This window comes from Notamacropus eugenii, chromosome 3 (assembly GCF_028372415.1).
Source record: "Notamacropus eugenii isolate mMacEug1 chromosome 3, mMacEug1.pri_v2, whole genome shotgun sequence".
In the NCBI taxonomy this organism is placed as follows: Eukaryota; Metazoa; Chordata; class Mammalia; order Diprotodontia; family Macropodidae; genus Notamacropus; species Notamacropus eugenii.
Window position 1 is genome coordinate 425,527,796 of NC_092874.1, and position 18,560 is coordinate 425,546,355.

Consider the following 18,560-nt stretch of genomic DNA (forward strand, 5'->3'; position numbering starts at 1 on the left):
TAACTTTCAGTTACTCATTGCTCCTGCTTCCATTTAAGGTATATATCCACTTATCTAATCCCTATTCTGGGTGACATCATGTTCCCTCTAAGCCTTCTCTTCTCCAGGCCAGGCATTTCTAACTAACTGGTGCGTAGCCGGCTCGCGATCCGCCTGCCCCTCTCGCAGCTGCCTCGTGACTCGGGTATTAATGACAAATACTAGCAGGCCTGCCCGGAGCGCAGCGCTAGCCACTGTCCTACCTGGATTCTAATCATTCACAACCGCTGGGTGTGGTCCCGTCTCCAAGGATCCCGGGCCGAGGCTTTGTGCAGCCCGGATCGGGGATCCCCGCAGTGTCATAAGCACAAGTACGTTGGTCAGGCAGCCCGCTGTGACTGCGGTGACCACTGCGGTGACCCCTGCGGAGACCCCGGGCTCGCCCGTCCTGCTCCTGGGGGCCAGGTGGGCGGCCGGGCTGGTCATTCGGGAAGGGGGAGGGGCCCAAACGAGCCTGGGAAGGGCTGCGGCCATCGGGGCCGACGTCGGGGCGGCCGTTACCATGGTTACTGAGCTCCAGAGTTTCCCAGCATCCTTTTCATCTCGGAGCCACGAAGCAGGATCATCCATTTGGGGCAATCAAGGACCTCGGTCCAACCCTTCGCTCGGCAGAGAAGACCGGGGCCAGGGCGTCGAAGGTCAGCCCCGGCTCGCGCTTGCACCGCCCCCTGCTGCCGGGGCCGGGCCCGTCCTGTTCGTGATCGTGGCCTGGTAAAGGGGGGGAGCGCGGGCGCAGCCGGGGGCGGGGGCGCCTGGATCCTCCCCTCCCCTCCCCCCTTCCCCCTCTGTTCCTTCCTCTCCTCCCCCCTCCTTCCTCCTCCTTCTCCTCCTCCCTCGGCTTCCCCTTCCCCCTTCCCCCTTCCCCCACCTCCATTCCCCCACCCCTCCTCCCTTCGTTTCCTCTTCCTCCCCTCCCTTGACCCTCCCCCTCTTCCTCCTCCTCCGAGAGCTAGGCCGCAAAGGTTCAGCCAGGCGGAGCGGAACGTGACCGCGGGCGGGGGCGGAGGGGGGGGGGGGGGCAGGGGAGGATGCGGCACGTGACCGCGGCAGGCCGAAGGGGCGGGGCTGTGCGTGGGCGGGGAGGGGAAGCCGAGCGCTTCTGGGCGTGCGCCGAGAGCGGGAGCGGCGAGAGCGCGAGGGCGGGCGCGAGGTGAGGGGGCTCGAGGGGGCTCCCGGGCTGGGTGTGCGGGGGAGCCCGGGGGCACCGTGAGCGTGTGTGCGAGAGTGAGCGAGTGTGTGTGGTGGAAGGAGAGAAGGGGAGGGGAAGAGCGCGCACTTATGCTGCGCCGGCTGTGTGCCGGCGCTTTACGAGTAGGGTTTCCCCCTACCCTCACTGCATCCCCGAGAGGCGGGTACGGGGATCAGCCCCGTTTTACTGAGGGGAAAACGGAGGCAGGAGGAGATTAAGGCGTTTGCCCCGGGGCACAGCTAGTAAGTGTCTGAGGTGGGATTCGAACTCAGGCAGGCCCGCCTACCCCAGGCTCAGCCCTCCATCCCCGCCTCCTGTAGAAGGGGAGAGGAAGGTAAGAGCAGAGGAGAATAGAGAGAGGTCGGGGCGGGGGGCAGAGAGGACCTCCCCTCCCCCCCGCGGGGCCTGACGTCATCAAAGACCTTGGGAGGGACCCCTCCCACAGGGACGCTATCTCCTTTAAGCCCGGTGTTCCGGTCCCGTTGTTTGCCTGCAAACCGGCACCGTTTCTGGAGACCCAGAAAAGCCACCTAGAGGGTAGGGGTGGCGTCACTGAGGGAGGTCCGCGCAGAAACGGCACCCGATAATCATCCAGGTGGGCCGGTGCCGCTGCGGCGCCTGTGTGATCTCACGGACCCTACGGGGTTCTGGGGTCTGCACCTTTGGGAGGACTGGCCCGGGGGCTCCGCCCCCTCCCGCGGCTCCGCCCCCTCCCGGCGCTCCGCCCCCTCCCGCGGCCCCGCCCCTCCCGGCGCTCCGCCCCCTCCCGCGGCACCGAAGTCTTGGGCCATCTTGCCCTCTCACCCGATCTTTGCTTTAAAGGGCTGGGAAAGCATCGCTAGAGCATGTGTGGCCGAACGTCCTGCCACCTGCCCGTGGAGGCCGTGAGGAGGGCGTGCAGGTACATCGACAGCTGTGGGCAGGAACAGCTGCCGGACTGGAAGGATGAGCATAAGTACTTCCCGTCCTACAACAAGAGTCCGCAGTCCAACAGCCCGGTGCTCTTGTCTCGATTACATTTTGAAAAGGTAACTACCCCCGGGATTCATTCTGTCACCTAAGACTTCGATGTTCAGTAGTTATTTTGTGGTCTCGTCCTGCCGACTTGGGTTAGCCATCTCATCTCGGGGTACAGGCCTTCCCCACTGTGTGATAGTCTCCAGTGATGTTACCAAAGCAGATGTTTCACCAGTGTCTGTGCTTTAGAAGGCAAATCAACCACCTGCCAGGCATTGTGCTCAGCTCCAGGCAAGAGCAAAAGGATATATTCTCATTTAGATAGCTCATACTTCATTTTGCACAAAATGTTTGTTTGCTCTAGTGGTTCGTTATCCTTATATTTGAGTGTTTTGTGAGCATATTTAGATGTTCAAAAGTTCTCTATCTTTAACACATCTTTTGCATTTCTTTGTTATATGTTAGATTAAAATAGGCAAATCTAGTTCAGCGTTCCAAAATGTAATTGTTTTATTTGTGGTTCTAGGAATCATCTCCCTACATTGTTTCCTGCACTAATTAAGAATAATTTAATTTGTCTTAGCGCTCTAATATAGTAACATCCTAGAAGAGAAATGACAGATTATTATTCTGTGCCTCATAATGAACACCTGTGTTTAAAAAAGGAAAAGAAAAATCCTGATTGTTTTCTGTTTTTAAAGAGTACCACTGTCTTATTTGAACAATATTGCAGAATAGTTTAGCTTGGTCCTTGTAATTCAAAAATCATTTTATTAAGGCCATTTAAAAAGTTGAAACATTTCATCTTGACATGAGTAATTTCCCAGTAGCCTTTTTGAAGACATCAAGCCCTTTTTGGATAAAACCTTAAGACCACTGTTTTATGGTATTCCAAAGAAGGCAGCGGTATATCAGAATTACATTCCAGGGTTCCATTAATTCTACAAGATAAAATCCCAATATGATTCTTCCCAGCTGGGCAGATTATCCTTACTTGCATGAACTGTTTACGTGCTGCTTGGTTCCTGGGATTATGTACCGCCTCCTCTCCTTGCTATTTTCATAAGAGTATCCAGGGCGACCTTGAAGAGAACAGTCATGAAGCCTGCTACTTGAGGGAGACCAGAGGCAGGGGGGGTTGGAAACAATAAGGACAAGTCAGCTTGCATTGTGAGAGTGTGTGTTTTCAGGTCTTTTCTTTTTCAGGCCAACTGTCTGAGCCAACCCACCTTTCAAATGTTTCCCAGCCTACTTGATGCCATGGGCAGAGCAGGCAGATAGCAGACAAAAGGTGGAACCCAGAGCAATCGCTACGTTTGGTTGTTTGAACTTATTGATGTTGTTCTTACTTTCCAACTCAACAACGTTGTAATTCTACCATCACCCTGTCGATTCTAGGCCATCACAAATGTCATAAAGTATTGACTTATCTTGATTAATATTTGAGCTTTTAATTTTTGCTATTAAAAAACAGATTTGCAAAGCTTAGAGCAAAATTCAAGAAATTTCAATGGTTCAGTGGCTCAGATCAGTAAGGGTAGACACAGATTGCAGTATTTGCATTTGAAACCCTTGTATTTGAAATGAATTCCTCTTTCCTTTACCTGCCTCACTACCCACACAGTTCACTGTTCTTGTCATATGCTCAAAAGGGAAGTGAGAAAATCCGACTAATACAAAAGGTATTTTCAGAGAGCCAACTTTATGCAGCTGTTTCCTATTTGGTATCCCCATGAGATGACATAATTAGTAGCCAACACTTAGATTAGCCCAGTTTAATTACTTATAGGTAGAATCAAAAGCTTATATTGTGTTCTGTGCATAGATTTATAGTGATTTTAGTTGTGTTAGAGAGATATTTTAGTCTTGCAAATGTGATTAGAAGTTACTATAATTTGGCATTGTGTAACTGGGGCTACTAGTTCATTGGAAAAATAATTCTGGATGTGAGATATGAAAAGGAAGAAGTGAGAGGCATCCTGAAGAGCTGAACTCAAGTACTGCCTTTGATACCTGCTGTTTTCATGATCCTGGGCAAGTCACATAAGAGACCCAGGGCCTCTCAAGTTCCCAAAGCTACTGGAAGCCTGTAAGTGGAAGAGTTAGAGGAAACACCTTCTTGGGAGTTCCTTATACTGATAGAATCACAGATCCAATTGAAAAAAAAAAGAAAAGAATTTCTCAAAAGAAAAGCTAAAACTTAGAGGAGGATGTAACTGAAATTGACTATCCTGCTGAAGTCTTAAGACTTTGAAATCCTTTATCATATTTCTTAAGGATGACTAATTTAATCCTTTATTCATAGTCAGCACTTAATAAAAGTTTGTCGAATGAGTAATTTTCTCCTCCTTTAAACTTTATCACTAAATATCTTCCTTCTTTCCCATTACTCCTGGAGACAAGTTTCTTCCTAATGGAATAGACAAAATCCTGGTCTAGGTCTCTAGCCCCTTAAATTCAAACTACTGCAGCAGTCTTCTAAGTAGTTTCCTTGCTTCCACTTTGGCCTAGTCCAGTCGAGCCTGCACACCAGTCAGATTAGTTCTCCTAAAATATTTTTACTCCCTTCTAGTTACCACAGGGTAACTGCTTTTCTACCTACTTTTCCAGCTTTATTTCCTATTTCCCCAAATGACACTTCTGCTGTCACCACACTGATGCTGTTTTTTTCTTTCATTAGCTTTTTTTAAAATTAATTTTATTTATTTTCATTGTTCTACAATCACTACCATATAACTTAGATTTTTTTTTCCCTCCCTCCCTTCTCCCTCCCCAAGACGGCATACAATTTTATACGCATGCATTCCTAAGAAATACATTTTCACTATAGTCATACTGTGTAGAAGAATTAAAATGAATGAGAAAAATCATTTAACAGACCAAATCATAATACAAAAGAAAATGATCTGCTACATTCTGCGATTGAATTCTATAGTTTTTTCTCTGGATGTGGAAGGCATTTTGCCTTAAAAGACCATTGGGAATTTTTTTAAGTCCTTGCATTGCAATGAAGTTCCAAGTCTACCAGAAAAAATTCTCACACATTGTGGTCTTTGCTGTACACAAAGTTCTCCTGGTTCTGCTCCTTTCGCTCAGTATCAGCATATAAGTCTTTCCAGACCTCTCTGAAGTGTTCCTGTTCATCATTTCTTACAGCACAATAGTATTCCATTACGTTCATATACCATAATTTATTCAGCCATTCCCCAATGGATGGGCATCCCCTTGATTTCCAGTTTTTGGCCACCACAAACAGAGCTGCTATCAATATTTTTGTACATGTGGTTCCCTTTCCCATTTTTATGATCTCTTGATGCTCTTTTTCTTAACCAGGTGTTTTGTATGTGCTATTTCCTCTGCTGTGAGTCTTTTGCTGCTTGAGGCTACCCAAATCAGTGAAAGTCTTACATGAATCAGTCTCAGTTGTTGCTGATTACCCAGCCATCCCTGTCATCTGCTGTCATCTGCACCATTCATTTAGCATATATTACTTTGCTTTGTGATTTATTTTTTGAGGCCAAAAACTATCCCTTTGTGTTTTACGTCATCTGTTACTTGGTCTAAAACGTTCCAGGCACTCAGTAAATGTTTGTTGGTGTTAATAGTGAGGAAAATATCACGATTAATGGAAAGGGATTGCTTATCTCCATTTTGGTAAGTCATTTACCAAGGTGAATCTTTTAGTACTGAAAACTTGCCTCTGTCCCTTTGTGTTCAAGTTGATTAAAGGAACATGATACAAGAAATATTCACAACGAGCTCAATTTCTGAGAGTTCCCAGTCATTTGTCCCATTAGTTTTTGTTATAGACAGTGAAGTAAAAGGATAAATTGCACATGAGCTTCTTTTTTCCCTCTTAGTCAAGAGCCCTTTGACTAACTGTGTTTGTTTCCCATGACAGGATGCTGACCCTTGTGATCGGGTAATTGCTGCAATGCGCTGGGGCTTGATCCCATCTTGGTTCAGAGAGGCTGATGCTTCCAAGATACAGTTCAATACTAGCAACTGTCGAAGTGAAACCATGATGGAGAGGCGTTCCTATAAGGTAGGTGGAGGGTAGAGGAAAATCTTTTTCAAAATATTGTGAAGCACTATCCTAAGATCCTTTGGGAAAGTAGGAGCTGATGAATATAATTGTAACAGAAAAAGCATTATAATGTTTTTGAGCTTTTAAAAACCTAATTGAATTATTAAAATTAATTTAAAAATCTTATTAGGATAATAAAAGGATATCATTGACTTAGAAAATTATGGTTTTGGAATTATGCAGAAATAAAGAAACTAAAATGTCTGTATAATTTGATCTGGAAGATTATACTGCCAGGCACGTACCTCAGGGATGTCATTTACAGAAGGAAAGGCCCCACATAACCAAAATATTTGTAGCCGCACTTTTTGTGGAAACAAAGAAGTATAAACAAAGTAGTTGCTCATCATTTGGAGGATGGCTAAACAAATTTCAGTACATGAGCGTACTGGAATGTTGCTGCTGAAAGAAACGAATCTGGAGGAGCGCGAGAAAGCTTACATGGAGCAATGCAAGATAAGCAGAACCAGGAAAACAATATCCGCAATGACTGCAACAGTGCAATTGGTTACAACAGCATCAGAGTGATGGAAACTGCAGTGAAAGGGAGTCACGAGAAGACACCTCCCCTGCTCCATTGCAGAGGCGAGGGACCATGGACGTGAGGCACTGCTCAGAACATCAGATTTGTGCGGCATATTTAGTATTGGGGTACGTTTTTCTTTTACAAATTCTGATGGAAAAGAATGGTTACCTGAGGGGGCGGTGTAGGATGAAGGATACAGTGAAAAATGTAAGTGATGTAACAGTGACATCCATAAACGTATTTTTTTTAAAGTTATGGAGCTGAAGAAGTGAATAAAAACAGGATTCCCACCTGTTAGGTGGCGGAATAAATAACCTTTGGGAGTTGGGGGTTCAAGAACAATAGTGCTTCAGTGTATTTGGAAACACAAGGTGGGGACAAAGTTACATCTTTAAGGTTAAACACCGAGCCCTTCTTGTTGCATGGTCTGATTGAAAGGATATTCTCTTCTAACAGATCTGATTCAGTGAATTTAGTGCAACAGCAACATTGTTTTCCTCTTAACTGTGTAGCATCAGTTCTACTGGCCTTGTACTGCTGCTGTTCTGTAAAGAGGTGAAAGGCTGATTGTATATGTCTGTGCTTCATGTACCATGGAAGAGGAAGGATCTTGGGGTAATGAGGCTGTCATTCTTTTCTTCTGTTCCCATAAATCATGAAAATGGTTTGTTAGTGGGATGTCAAAATGAAATGACAAGGCTTGGCGTTGTTTTGATTCAAGGACCAAGGATTCATTGCATTGGTTTGTGTAATGAAATTTGCTGGGATGTACAGTATCAGTCCTTTCTACTCTGGATCAGTGATCATTCCTCTTGTGTGTAGGCTTGTTTTTCTCTTCTCTGACCTAACAACAACTTTGACATGTGATATATTTCATTCTGGTCTTCTCTCAGGTGCCCCTGGAAAAGGGCAGGCGATGTGTGGTGCTGGCAGATGGATTTTTTGAGTGGCAGCAGTTTCGGGGGGAAAAGCAACCTTATTTCATCTACTTCCCCCAAATCAAGACAGAAAAGGTATACTCATTAGGAAACATTTATTAAGTAGTTATAATTAATATGGAATAGTACACTCGTTCTCGGTACCAGAAACAAGTTCATAAAAGAAAGGACATTTTTCCTTTATGGAGCTTACCTTCTAAGACAAATGCATTAGTAAGGACATACATAGCATAATTTAATTTGTTTTATTTTTTATTATGAACTTAACAAGTTTAACAAACATGAACATTTCAATGTACAAAGGAGGACAGAAAAGTGGGTTTTATGTGAAAATGTGTTTTTGTTATATAGTTTGGGTTTAAGTGTATTTTAAATTCACATGACAGTAACAAAATTGCCTTACATTCTGTGTTCCCTTATGAATGTCTACTCTCTTCTGTGTATTTTTAAATAATTTATTGATGTCCTTTTATATTTTTTACATCATTATCACTACCTATCAACTTCTCTCACCACCCACATCTTCCTCCCCCTCCACCATAGAAGCCCTCCCTTGGAACACATATATATAATCAAGCACTGCCATCATTAGTCTTTTAATGCAATAGAATATTAAAAAGAAACTGAACCAGACATTTCAACAATATTGTGTTAACATACTCATAAGGCAGACTACTTAATTTCCTTTTTGAAGTGTTAAATTTCAGATTCATGTATTTAATTTGCTTTCATTATCTTTTGGGAGCATTTACTCTTCTTCAGGTGGTATCATTTTATGTTTTGGATTTCCCTTTGTTGGGGGGAATCTGCTACTCACTTTCAGTAGCTCCCCTATTGTATAACAAGGATGGTAACCTAACATGTAGAGACTGAGGTAATTAGTATAGAAAGACAGTATACCACCAATAATACTTTGATGTGATGAATGTCTCCAGAACTCTCCTGGGATCTCAATTACCTGGTATTGCCTGGTCTTTTTGACTTTGGACTTCAAATAGCACTTTGTAACTTCTTTTACTAACTTGTTTACTGTGTACTCTAATCATTTGTGTATGTATCATGTTCCCTTATTTGAACAGGTACTATGTTATACTTATCTTTGTATGTCCCAGCACTGTATGTATAGTAGGTATTTGATAAATGTTTGCTAAATTAAATCTGCTGTTTCACTTTATGGCCTCTGTTCAACAAATGTTTGGGTGCTTACCATCTATGTGATACGTCAGTAGAAAAAAACTATTTCATGTCATTTTATAATTAGCAGCTATGCTTAAGAGTTTGAAGCTTGCTCATATTCTTAAAGTCATTGTCTGCTGTGGGACTAAAATGTTGGGCTTTTTACTTCCCTACATTAATGCTTTATTATCAGTAGACTTGCTATCAGCATTTTGGATTTTTTTTTTGTTTGCCACAAATAGAATCACTGATGCTCTGGTCTTACTGCCTATTGGGACAAAGGATGGTTAGCTTTTAAAGGAGCAAATTATACAATTTGACCCTTAAGAGCTTACCACTTAATTTTTCCTAGACTATTTCTGGTATCCAGAAGCACTACCATGGTAGTTAAAAGTGTTAATTAGGCGTAATGTCTTCAAGAGTACTCAGAGAGTGGAATAAAAAATTGTTGAAAACACTGCCCACATATCACTTAATCTCCTCAATATTTTTTCTTTCCAAGATGTAGTCTTGCTTCTCTTTTGGTTAATTGTTGTACATGATAATTGCATTTAAAATAACTTGTAGTCAGGAGTCATCACAGTCACCATTTACTTTATGGTCTCAAGGCACCATCCCTTTAAATTTCCTCCTCCCTAACTGCAAACTTAGGGATGTCCATCTGGTGAAATTAGTTTTAGCTTGCTTTCTTTCGCAACCTAGGTTGCTGCAAGGCTTCCTGTCCACCAGAACTGGCCCTATTGGACACCATTTGGCCATCTGTGGACCTTCCCAGTCCTCCTAATTGTCCTAGCATACACCAGACGCTGGATTCCTACTCCCAACTGGCTCCTGAACCAGATTCCGAGTACCCCTACCCCACTTTGCAGGAGGTGTCCCAGACCCTCACTCCATTCTGACTCTTGAGCACATTCACTGCTTGTTCAGGGACTGTCTGCCCTGCCATTGTTTCCCAGGATTCTCTGGACCTTACCTGCTACTTTCCAACCTTAGTACCACCTGGCCTCTCCATTTGCCATGAACTGAGCTCTCCTTTATGTGTTGTCTCCCCCAGTTTGTCTGTGTGCCCCTTGAGAGCAGGGATAGTCTCACTTTTCTGTTTGCATTAGCAAACTGTTTGGCATATAGTCAGTGCTTAATAAATGCTTTTGCATTCCATTGTTTTCAGTACATATTTATTAAAGGTACATGTGAGTATGATAATTGTACTGAGTTTTCTACATTCATAATCTTGGTGGGAATAAATAGCCAGGGCTCTTAATTCTAAATATGATCGTTTCTGTGTAATATTATAATTGCTAATTCTTATTCATAGGAATAAAAGACTATAAATGGGATAGAAGACATAGGCTGAATTCCTTCTAGAATGTTTCCATTATTTTCGTTTGGAAAATGTGCTCCATGGACAAAAAGAAAAATTATGTTTCTGGGATCTGCTTATGTCTTATTTCCAGTCATTCTTCAGCCGTTCAGTAGAAGAGGAAGTCTGGGATGACTGGAGGCTACTGACAATGGCTGGAATCTTTGACTGCTGGGAGCCACCAAATGGAGGAGAGCCGCTGTACTCTTACACCATCATCACCGTGGACTCCTGCAAAGCTTTAAGTGACATTCATCACAGGCAAGCGAATAGGTCCAATAAAGCTTCTTCTGGCAGTTAGTTTTTCTTCCGCCAGACACAATATTCATTATCTAAATATTTTTCTGTTCTCTCTTCTAAAGGGTTATAGAATAAGAAAAAGGACATTGAACTGGGAGTTGGGCTAGAGATCTAGTCCTGACTCATCATTGATTGATCTTGTGATATTGGACAATCTCTTTTCCTTTGTGTGGTTCATATAAAATATATTGCCTTTCATATAAAATAAGGAGACTGAATCTTTCCTGGTACAAGTCTTCTGTGGTTAGTGAGGCCTGTTCTTGATAATTAATAAGCAAGTGACCTCACTGACTTCTGTTTAACACAAGCTAGAATTGTCCACTTGATCCTTCTTTACAAGCATTGGTTTTCTATAGTACCCTTCGAGTTGACTGTTACTGTAATCATATTGCCCATGCCATTAGACTTTGCGGTAGGCCTGTGTTAAAATGTGGCTCATATAAATATCCCTAGGCTGCATTGGTGCCTTACGCTGAATTTGGAGTTGTAACAAATTAGTGTTATAGGAAGACTCCAAGATCTTTTCTTAGGTCCATGACAGCAGGGATCAAGGAAGGCTGAGTGAGGAGCTTGAATGTGACTCATCATTTTTTTCCTTCTCCTGTGATGTTGAGTGGTTCTTTAAAAGATTCCACTATCCTGTCTCCCTCTCTTTTTACCATTGGCCATTCTGTCTAGGATGCCTGCTTTACTGGATGGTGAGGAAGCAATTGCTAAATGGCTGGATTTTGGTGAGGTCCCAATTCAGGAAGCTCTGAAGGTGATTCATCCTGTAGAGAACATTACGTTCCATCCAGTTTCTACTGTGGTGAACAACTCCCTGAACAACACACCCCAGTGTCTTGAACCTGTTGAGATCGAGGAGGTAAGAGTGATTAGGATGGACAGTATTAGGCAGGCATGTACATACTGTATGTCAGAGGGACTTTGAGTTGAAAAAATGTTCTTTTTCTCTATCAAGGACCCTAACTTTAGAACCACCTAAAATTATTCTATTACTTATGAGTGGCGTAGCCCCCTTGTGGGTAGAGGCAAGGAATAAGAAGACTAGTTTATAATTCTCTCTTTATCCCTGAAGATTAATGAGATGAGCTCTGAGCTAATGAAATTCAATTACAGGCCCAGAGTGGGGAAGTTAGATCAGGCAGGCATCCCACAGATCTCAGGGAGAGTGTCCCAAGAGTTAGAGATTGGTTCTAGGTACAAAGGTAGGAGAAAAGTGGTGACTTTTCACTAGTGTTATATGTGGAATAATCTGTCATAAGAATTATAGGGAGAGTTGTTTATGAGTTTAAAATAAATTGGATTTTGCCACCTGAGGAATTTTTGTGTACCCTTTTGTCCATCTCCTGGTGTATCAATCAGTGATACTCCCTTTTTTCTTTTTATTTCCTTCTCTTGAGTATAACATCTGCCATCCTGATACTTGACTTTATTCCCAAGGTACCCATAAAATTTTTAACTCTTTAATAAAAAATAATTGCTACCAAAATGTAAGGCTAAAGTATTAGTAAAAAAAAAAAAACCAAACAAACAATAGTTATTTGGGTTATTTTAAGCACCCCGTGGATACCAAGCAGCAGTATTCATATTGGTCAACAGATAGCCAACAAGGTGCATTCATTAAGACATACTATCTATCAGTCCTTGAACTAGGTGATGAGGAGATGGACAAAAGGGAAACTATGCTCCATGTCAAGGAGCTCCCATTCTGTCAGGCTTTATTTCAAGAACATCACCATTAACAGAGGATGGCATTGGATTACATTTATTTAACATCTTTGAATCAAGCCTTTTAATGGCCTTTTTAGCCTCTAAAAAAATAAAACTTTTGTTATTTATGTGCTGCCTTCTGATGTCAAAGAGTATGCATGAAGATATTTCACAAAACATGGAAGCATACTTAGCTGACCAAACAGTCAAACAGAATTCATCAAGGTACCTCTTGAATATACAACAGAGTTTGGTCTAGGGGTATGCGTGATTTATTGATGTCAGATTTGTGGCCTGCCTTCCTTTAAAAAAGGGTTTGAGAAAAGTAAAATATAAGATGGAACAATTATGGATAAAAATTGAACAGAAATAATCTTAAACTGAAGGAGTAGATGCTCCTAGATGCTTGAAAGACTCGGAATTTAGCTCTTTTTCTTAGCAGCTAAGGACAAAAAAGTGAAATGTCTAACACTGTTTTCATTTGCTGATAAAATAAAGCATCTAAATTTTTCTTAAAATAACCTTTTTCCTCCTGAAAATAAACTCAAGCAGGAATATACTATATTATTGTTCAAGAGACATTTCTTTTTGAGGAAAAAGCTGTGCCATTCATATGGTTCTTACATCAATTCTCTGAAAAGGAAAAGTACCTAATATTAAATTGAAATGCACTGAGGGTATTTGGAGGTGAGGAGGAAGATGATGATAATAGCTGGTATATAGCCACATAATACTTAAAGACTTAAAAAGCATTTATTTTAGTAGTACAAATATTTCTTTCCCACAAATGGAAGAGAGGCGCAGGGAGGCTGACTTCTTCACATAGCTAGTAAGTCACATAGCTAGTAAGTGTGGCAAGGCTGGATTTTAAACCCAGGTCCGCACTGTAATGAAGTCTAAATACTGTACACCATACTGTAATGAAGTCTGAATACTTTGATTTCTGGTGAGTTAGCCTAAAGCACGGTGAAATGTGGAGAGTCTACATGATGTGCTAACATGGCCGTAAGATGCTTTCTCCAAAATGATAGCAACATCCGTTATTTATTTAGCTTTTTATATTTTGCAAAGTATGTGACATGTATCTGTTTTGATACAAGAGCCCTGTGTGTTAGGTACTTAGAGGTATTCTTTTCATTTTACAAAAGAGACAGTAATTACCCTGATGTCTAGCTTAGAGTGGCAGAGCCAGAAGTTGGTGGATGCTGCAGGGACCTACATATCAGTGGGCTGGGCTTCAGGGCTGACAGCATAACATAGTAAGAAATATCTGGGGCTGGGGTTGAATGAGAGACCCATTTGTTAGGGGCTTACTATTCAGGGCAGTTTGCTAAGCTCCTAGGATACAAATACATGCAAGTAACTCTTGCCCTCAAGGAACTTATATTCTTTCTTTTTTTTCTTTTTTTTGGAGGGGGGAAGACAAGGCAGTTGGGGTCAAGTGACTTATCCCAAGGTCACACAGCTAGTAAATGTCAAGTGTGAGACTGGATTTGAATTCAAATCCTCCTGATTCCAGGGCCAGTGCTCTATTTGTTGCACTACCTAGCTGCCCCATGGAGCTTATGTTCTAAAGTGAGAAGACTTCATAAAGGATAGCTGGAGAGGAGGGGAGCGGGAGGACAAAGCCTCTCAGACTATTGGAACCAAGCCACTGTCTTTCTCCTGGTTAAGCTTAAGAGGTCAGGGGAGGAGCTGAAGGACACAGCAAGGCTTAGGGCAAGACCCTAGTCCCATTCTTAGTCTTGGTTAGAGAAATAGCAGTCCTCCTTGAGATGTGGAATTTATAAATCTGGTCCTTGTTCTCTCTAGTTCTGGCTGCCAGGAGATTAGTCCTAGTCTGGCTAAGGATCTGTAGGCCTAAGGCTAAGAGAATTCCCATAGCCTCCGCTTGAGGCAGGATCTGAGTAACGTGGGCAAGTGTGCTTAGCCCAGTAACAGCTTAGGCAGGGGAAGGAACAGAGGGTGACCAGGATGAATCATTGTTGGGAATAGGGTCTCACCAGGGATTTGGCCATGTAGAAACCAAAATGGGGTGAATGTAGTTACCTCTTTTCCTGACACTTAAGGGGCTGGTTATGGCTGGAATCTTATAGGTCCACCAACTGGTGGGGATATAGTTTGTTGCTGTGGGAGAAGGTCCAGGGACTCCTAGCCATTACAGTCACCTGGGGGCAGAGTCCAAGGTTTTGGTGGAGTTAAGATGGGAATGGTGGCCAGAGTAGAGTCAGCATTGTGAGGAGATGGCTAGGAGGTGAAGTTGGAAAAATTGATTACAGAGGAGGGATTATTTGAGGTTAGGTGGAAGGTACAGCTAATGAAATCACTGCCAGGTGCAGAAATCCCTAATCACCTCTGCCTGATGAACAATTGAGTGAAATTATTTGGGCAAAGTTCTTAGGTATATGAAGCACAGCATGTGACTGAGTTTCAGTACTGACCTAAAAATGACGGTTTTGCTGATGTCTTTATAGATGCCCTACATTAGTCCTAGCCGCCGGAAGATGATGTCAAAATCGCCCCCAAAGGAAGACCCTGATCCTCTCAAGAGGTCCAGGCAGCCTGCACAGAAGAGCTCTTCTTCCAAGAGGGGCAGCGCAGAGTTAATGGAGCGATGGCTGAAAAAGCACGAGGCTCGCCATAACAAGAGGCCCAAGATTTAGTCAGATAAATATGGGGAGACTCTCTCTGTTGGCACGTAAGGGTGGCCGAGATATCCTCTTTTAGCTCCTCTGATTCCTAACGCTTCCCTTCAAGGTGTCTCCTCCAGAGGTTCCCAGTTAGCAGCTTTTGTGCCCACCTCTTTTTTCCCTGTAGTCCAGGTGCTAAAAATGGCCATGCTGGGCTAGGAGGAGCTTTTCTTTCTCTGAATTGGTATTCTTGCTCCCACAACTGCAACCTACTACGTGTATGCTATTTTTTTATTTACATAAACAGGGTAGGAAAAAGACTATTGAACCCAAATTTAGCTCTTGAATTGTCTTAAATTTTGTTATAGTGAATGCCTAACTGTACTTGACATTTTCTCCTGTTTTTCATTCTTTGGGTTTCGTGTTCAGCTATTTTCTTCAAGTTGTTTATGTGAATTTGACAAATGACTGGTACAATGAGGTCATGAGTTGTAAGCTCTCACAGTTGTGCAGCCAGTGGTGGGAGGAGTCCAGCTTGGCTTTTACATAAAAATCTGTGTCTCAGGAATGTGCAGTGAGCTTTGCCGGGTGTGGACTGGTAGAATCAGAGGTTCAATACCTTTGCATTTGTGTCTGAGGCTTTAAGGTTCTCTGGGCCCAGCAAGCTTAGAGAAAGCGTCTGCTGGTTCATCGGAGTGGGGTTCAGGGGCGAAGGGTAATTCCCAAAGAACCAGGTTCCCAGAAGGGGCCTAGTTAGGACTTTCTCTCCTGAGATGAGGCTTACCTAGTTAGGACTCTTATGGAGGTCATTTGACCATTCAAAATCAGTTCATCCGACTTTTTGTGAGGTGTTTCTTTGACTTTTGCAGTGTTGTGGTTTAGTCTTTTGATGATGAATTTTTTCAGTTTTGAATATGATGTTGAAAGGGCAGCTGTGAGGGAGGGTCGGGGTGACACTTGTTTCCCTGTCGGTGGTGTTCCGCTCAGCTTCCAAGTGACAGAACGCATCTAAAGGGCTGAGAAATCACTGGTGGGGAGGCATTGTTTGGTTTCTGTATGGAAATCGTTGACTTGGAAATAAAGAGAAACTCCTGGTGGCTCCTTGTCAGGTCTTGTTTTTCTTTACGTGCTCAGCAAATAGTATTAGTTGACATTCACATAATGCTTCAATAGTCTGGAGTGGGGACAGCCAAGTTCATCCTAGGAGAGGATGTCAGCTAAGGGTGTGAAGGCTATGAGCAAATCAACCTTTCATTCCTCATTTAAATTAGAAGGCAGTATGGTACAGGGGAAAGAACAATGCCTTGAGTCACAGAATGTGGGATTCTGCTGGTTATTTGTATTACCTTTGACCCTGAGCAAGGCATTTAACCTATCTGAGCCTCACTCAGTTTCCTTATCTGTAAAATGGGATTGTCCTAAATGCTTCTGGTCTGTGCTCTTGTGAAATGCGCCAGGTGTACTGAATACTTTACTGGCTGTGGGGCCTCAGCCCTGTGCTAGATACCCTGGGAATACAAGAACAAAAGAGATCTCTCTGCTGAAAGAGCTGACTTACAGATTTTTTAAGGGGACAATACATATGCATGTGAGAAAATTAGAAAATTAAAGGTAGTATATAAATAAATTTATTAACACCAGATTTTGTTCTAATTTAAATTTAATCCAACACTAAGATTCGTAGAGTTGTGCTAGACATAGCTCCTGACCTCAGGCAACTTGATCTACAGTCTCCTCAAAATACAAGCCTTCTCCTTTACTAAGAAAAAGTCAACCAGTTGACAAAGTTGATCACATCCATTACCCAGTTTATGTTGTAACATTTGTTGTTCAGTTGTATCTGACTCTTTGTAATTTCTTTTGGGGTTTTCTTGGCAAAGGTACTGGAGTGGTTTGCTGTTTCCTTCTCATTTTACAGATGAGAAAACGGAAGCAAACAGGGTTAGATGACACAGCTAACTAAGTGTCTGAGGCCAGATTTGAACTGTTCTGACTCCAGTCCCTGAACTCTGATCTTCCTGCCTGCCTGTATGTTAACATTGGGTATCTATAGTACTTCTTCCCCTATGGAGAGGAATGAAGTCCTCAGGACTGAACCTTGGTAACTGGGTTTAATGTGAATCCAGCTGTCTTTTATTTAGACTTTTGTAGTCATTGAATGTGTATTTTTCTCTTGATTTTGCTTTCTTCACTGTTCAATTCCTACAAGACTTACCATGTTTCTTTGAAATTCCTAGTGACAGTAAATGGCTAATCCAGTGGCCTTTTGTTAAGGATTTTCTGTGTGTCAGGCAGTCTGCTAAACTCTTGTCATCACCTTACTTGACTTTTCTGCAATTTTGACACTGTTGACAGCCCCCTTCTGGATACTCCCCTTTGTTTTCCATGACACTTTACTTGTCTGACCACTCTCATGAATGTTCATGGTTGTTTTCTATCTCCTAAATATTGGTTTTACCCAGTACCAGTGACCAGCACTTTTTCTCTACACTTTTTTGGTGATCTCATCTGTTTTTGAATTTATGTCACCAGGGAAATGTATGAGAAACAGAGATGGTCTGGTCACACACTGGAAGCAAGAGTAGTCTGCTGGTATTTTTTCAGAGTTCAAAGAAAGTGAAAAAGGCCCCAGATTATGTTCTGCATCTCACCCAGACCAATGAGACCACATAGATCCATGTAGATCTGAATATGTAAACTTCCAAACCACTTGAATGTTCCCACTGGCATTTTATGCTGTGCTCAAAAGCCTGCCCCTCTAGACTTTCCTGTTTCTGTTGAAGACACCTCCATTCCAGTAGCCAAGGTCTGAATCCTCAGCCATTCTGGATTCTTCCACACTTGCCTCACTGCGGCCAGTACTTCAAGACTGGTAATCCCTGTTCAGAAACCTTTGCTAGTTTCCTTTTGTGTCTAAGATGAAATACAGACTTCTCGGCCTGGCATTTAGGGTTTTCCACTAGCTGACTCCAAAATGGGCTTCCCAGGCAAACTGGTTGACAAGCTGTCATCCATTAAATTGACTTCCTCAGGGCATTTGCACCAAGTCTCCCACTTTGCAGCATCCTCTCAAAATACCATTCTCCCAAGTCTCAGGGCAGGTCCTCTGTGGAATCCTTCCAGTTCCTGTTCCTCCTCCCCACTTTCAATTGCTGGGGGAGATACAGGTTGTACTCTTAAGAGGTTTTTTTTTTTTTGTCATTACCCTGTATTCATTTCCTGCCCTCTGCCTCCCCCTTTCCGCTGTGTAAGTTCCTTGACTTGGTATCCCCAGTGCCTATAACAAACGTCCTTCAACAAACATCTATTAAGCCCACCCGCCAAGTGCAGAGCAGTGAAGGTAACTCGTATTTGCTCAATGAATGCATGATTTACCGGGTAAGTGCATTATCGTTATGGAGCCAACAGGTATAAGTGGCCCCTCCATTCTTCCTGATCCATATCTGGCCAGTGAGCCCGGCTGGCTCCAGAGGAGTGAGGATGGTGACTGCGCAGCCCTTCTTCACTTCACTCTACTCCCTGACGTCATGGTCCTTCCAACCACAACCATAATGAACCCCACTGTTCCATTAGGGAAGGAGGAGGCATTTGCTTTGTCTTTTAAGCTATAAAATAGGAATACCGCAGGATCAATGCCGGTCCTGA

The 18,560-nt window shown here is 43.0% G+C and overlaps 1 protein-coding gene and 1 long non-coding RNA gene across 5 annotated transcripts; one reads left to right on the plus strand and one right to left on the minus strand.

Annotated features, from left to right (window-relative positions):
• The first annotated feature begins 304 nt into the window (after positions 1 to 304).
• Positions 305 to 16,012, plus strand: HMCES (5-hydroxymethylcytosine binding, ES cell specific). 4 transcript variants are annotated; one of them, XM_072598297.1, is made up of 7 exons: positions 305 to 444; positions 2,051 to 2,256; positions 6,087 to 6,230; positions 7,692 to 7,811; positions 10,367 to 10,533; positions 11,251 to 11,437; positions 14,760 to 16,012. In XM_072598297.1, exons 2-7 carry the CDS (start codon positions 2,074 to 2,076, stop codon positions 14,946 to 14,948), a joined length of 990 nt encoding a protein of 329 aa, XP_072454398.1. In that variant the 5' UTR covers positions 305 to 444; positions 2,051 to 2,073; the 3' UTR covers positions 14,949 to 16,012. The 4 variants fall into 4 exon arrangements, with proteins under 4 accessions (XP_072454398.1, XP_072454397.1, XP_072454396.1 ...); XM_072598296.1 differs by lacking the exon at positions 305 to 444 and adding an exon at positions 554 to 677; XM_072598295.1 differs by lacking the exon at positions 305 to 444 and adding an exon at positions 561 to 750.
• Positions 609 to 1,741, minus strand: LOC140497391 (uncharacterized). Its single transcript, XR_011964654.1, has 2 exons — positions 1,651 to 1,741; positions 609 to 730 (listed from the first exon to the last, which is right to left on the minus strand). It is a non-coding gene; the product is annotated as an uncharacterized lncRNA (long non-coding RNA).
• Positions 16,013 to 18,560: the final 2,548 nt, after the last annotated feature.

What these genes read in the sequence shown, in the direction of transcription:
- HMCES (XM_072598297.1), top strand. Translation starts at nt 2,074, where the DNA reads ATGTGTGGCCGAACGTCCTGCCACCTGCCCGTGGAGGCCGTGAGGAGG. An exon ending in CCCAAATCAAGACAGAAAAG is followed by an intron (nt 7,812 to 10,366) that starts GTATACTCATTA and finishes TCTTATTTCCAG; the next exon opens with TCATTCTTCAGCCGTTCAGT. An exon ending in TTAAGTGACATTCATCACAG is followed by an intron (nt 10,534 to 11,250) that starts GCAAGCGAATAG and finishes CATTCTGTCTAG; the next exon opens with GATGCCTGCTTTACTGGATG.